Below are 2,071 nucleotides of genomic sequence, written 5' to 3'. Positions count from 1 at the left end.
CGCAACGAGGGGGCCTGGATGAAGGACCCCCTGGCCCAGGAGGAGCGGATTTACGTCACCAACTACTACTACGGGAACACGCTGGTGGAGTTCAGGAACCTCGACAACTTCAAGCAAGGTGGGCTTCTGCCATCCCTGATGCTGCTCCAGCCACCGTTTGGCTGGTACAAGTAGCGTCCCTGTTCCCTGGGATGCTGCAACGTGGGGGGACGCTCTGCCCGGGGACTCTCCCCTCTTGGGCACCGGTACCCAGCATGTGGGGTTCAGAGCACGGGGCAGGTCAAGGTGCCCGTGGTGGCTCTGGACTTGCTTGTCACCACACCAGGCTTCGGCTGGTGGCCGGGGAAGGACTGCAGGCAGGGCTAGGAGCAGAGGGTGCTGGTGGTGGGGCCACCAACCCCAAAGCAAAGGGAGGGTCTCGCCAGCGAGGTGTCTCTGCCCCGCAGGTCGCTGGAGCAACTCCTACAAGCTCCCGTACAGCTGGATTGGGACGGGGCATGTTGTCTACAACGGCTCCTTCTACTACAACCGGGCCTTCACACGCAACATCATCAAATATGACCTGAAGCAGCGGTACGTGGCCGCCTGGTCCATGCTGCACGATGTGGCCTATGAGGAGTCCACCCCGTGGCGGTGGCGAGGCCACTCGGACGTGGACTTTGCTGTGGATGAGAACGGCCTGTGGGTCATCTACCCGGCCATCAGCTACGAGGGCTTCAACCAGGAGGTGATTGTGCTGAGCAAGCTGAACGCAGCCGACCTCAGCACCCAGAAGGAGACCACGTGGCGGACGGGGCTGCGGAAGAACTTCTACGGGAACTGCTTTGTCATCTGCGGGGTCCTGTACGCAGTCGACAGCTACAACAAGAGGAATGCCAACATCTCCTACGCCTTTGACACGCACACCAACACGCAGATCATCCCCCGGCTGCTCTTTGAGAACGAGTATGCCTACACCACGCAGATAGACTATAACCCCAAGGACCGCCTGCTCTACGCCTGGGACAATGGGCACCAAGTCACCTACCACGTCATCTTTGCCTACTGAGACCCCCTGCCACAAGTGGGGCACTGCGAGCCAGGGGCCACCAGCACCTTTTATTATTATTTTTATTGTTATTATTTTGTACAAATCAAAGAGTAAATGATGGGTTTTGTTTCAAGCTGTTTTTTTTTTTTTATGGTGGATTGTAGATCGATCCCCAGGCCAGAACCTTCCCCTTCGTCTTTGCTGTAACCTTGCTTCTGATTTTTCCTTCCCACAGGAAGGAGATCTTCCTTCGGGAGGGCAGACCCAGCTCTCCTGCCCAGGGGGGAGGAGGTGGCCCAGACGTGATCCTCCCAACGAGGTTTTTAGCTAAAGATGATCAGCAAGAGACCCAGAACCAGTGCAAAGCTGGCCTTTCTGCTGCAGGCACCAGGTCCCAGCGGGATGCTGATGTCTGCCTGTCCTGGTGGAGGATGTGCGTGTCCCATGGGAATGTCCTGTCCCTTGGGACCATCTTCCCAGCCGACAGCCAGCAGGCCCTTTGGAGATCCTGCTGTACAATGGGGCTGCAAGCGCAGCTCCAGCAGCCCCTGGTGCTGGCACTTACGCCGAGGACTGTCCCCTCCGGCCGGGGCTCTGCCCTTCGCAACCTGCGCTGAGGGTCCGGGTGCACCCTGAGCCCTGACTCACATCTGGAGTGAGCTGGTGGTGGGAGGGGGACACTGTAAATACGTGTAGATGGCTTCTGTTTGTTCATTTTTTGTAACCCAAAATAGTCCCCTCTTTTGGCATTTGCTGGGCAAAGGCTCTGCTCAGCTGGGTGCTGGGCTGCCTGGGCAGGCAGCTGCGGAGCTGGGGGAGCCCCCGGGGCTGGGGGAGCCCTCGCTCCCCATCCCGCTGCTGCTCCCCAGCCCGCAGGCTCAGCCCGTGTGCTCTCTCACGGCCACACTCACCCTGGTCCCAGCTGTCGGCCATCAGGAGCCCCTCGCAGAGGCACAGCCCCTGCCCTTCTGCCCGGCGGCATCTTGTATTTACCTGCTGTCAGTAATAAAAGATCAAGTACCTTTGCAGCTGTTTGGGGCT

The 2,071-nt window shown here is 59.0% G+C and overlaps 1 protein-coding gene across 1 annotated transcript; it reads left to right on the top strand.

Annotated features, from left to right (window-relative positions):
* The first annotated feature begins 6 nt into the window (after nt 1-6).
* Nucleotides 7-1,243, top strand: LOC104165030 (olfactomedin-like protein 2B). The gene is made up of 2 exons (XM_009704542.1): nt 7-118; nt 447-1,243. Exons 1-2 carry the CDS (start codon nt 19-21, stop codon nt 1,046-1,048), a joined length of 702 nt encoding a protein of 233 aa, XP_009702844.1. The 5' UTR covers nt 7-18; the 3' UTR covers nt 1,049-1,243.
* The last annotated feature ends 828 nt before the right edge of the window (nt 1,244-2,071 follow it).

The sequence above is a fragment of the Cariama cristata genome, unplaced genomic scaffold (genome assembly GCF_000690535.1).
Source record: "Cariama cristata isolate BGI_N322 unplaced genomic scaffold, ASM69053v1 scaffold35207, whole genome shotgun sequence".
Lineage (NCBI taxonomy): Eukaryota > Metazoa > Chordata > Aves > Cariamiformes > Cariamidae > Cariama > Cariama cristata.
This window is presented reverse-complemented; position numbering and strand designations above follow the sequence as displayed.

Bases quoted from the DNA above. Each gene is read 5' to 3' on its own strand.
- LOC104165030 (XM_009704542.1), top strand. From the start codon at position 19: ATGAAGGACCCCCTGGCCCAGGAGGAGCGGATTTACGTCACCAACTAC. The intron at 119-446 runs GTGGGCTTCTGC...TCTGCCCCGCAG, and splicing joins CCTCGACAACTTCAAGCAAG to GTCGCTGGAGCAACTCCTAC.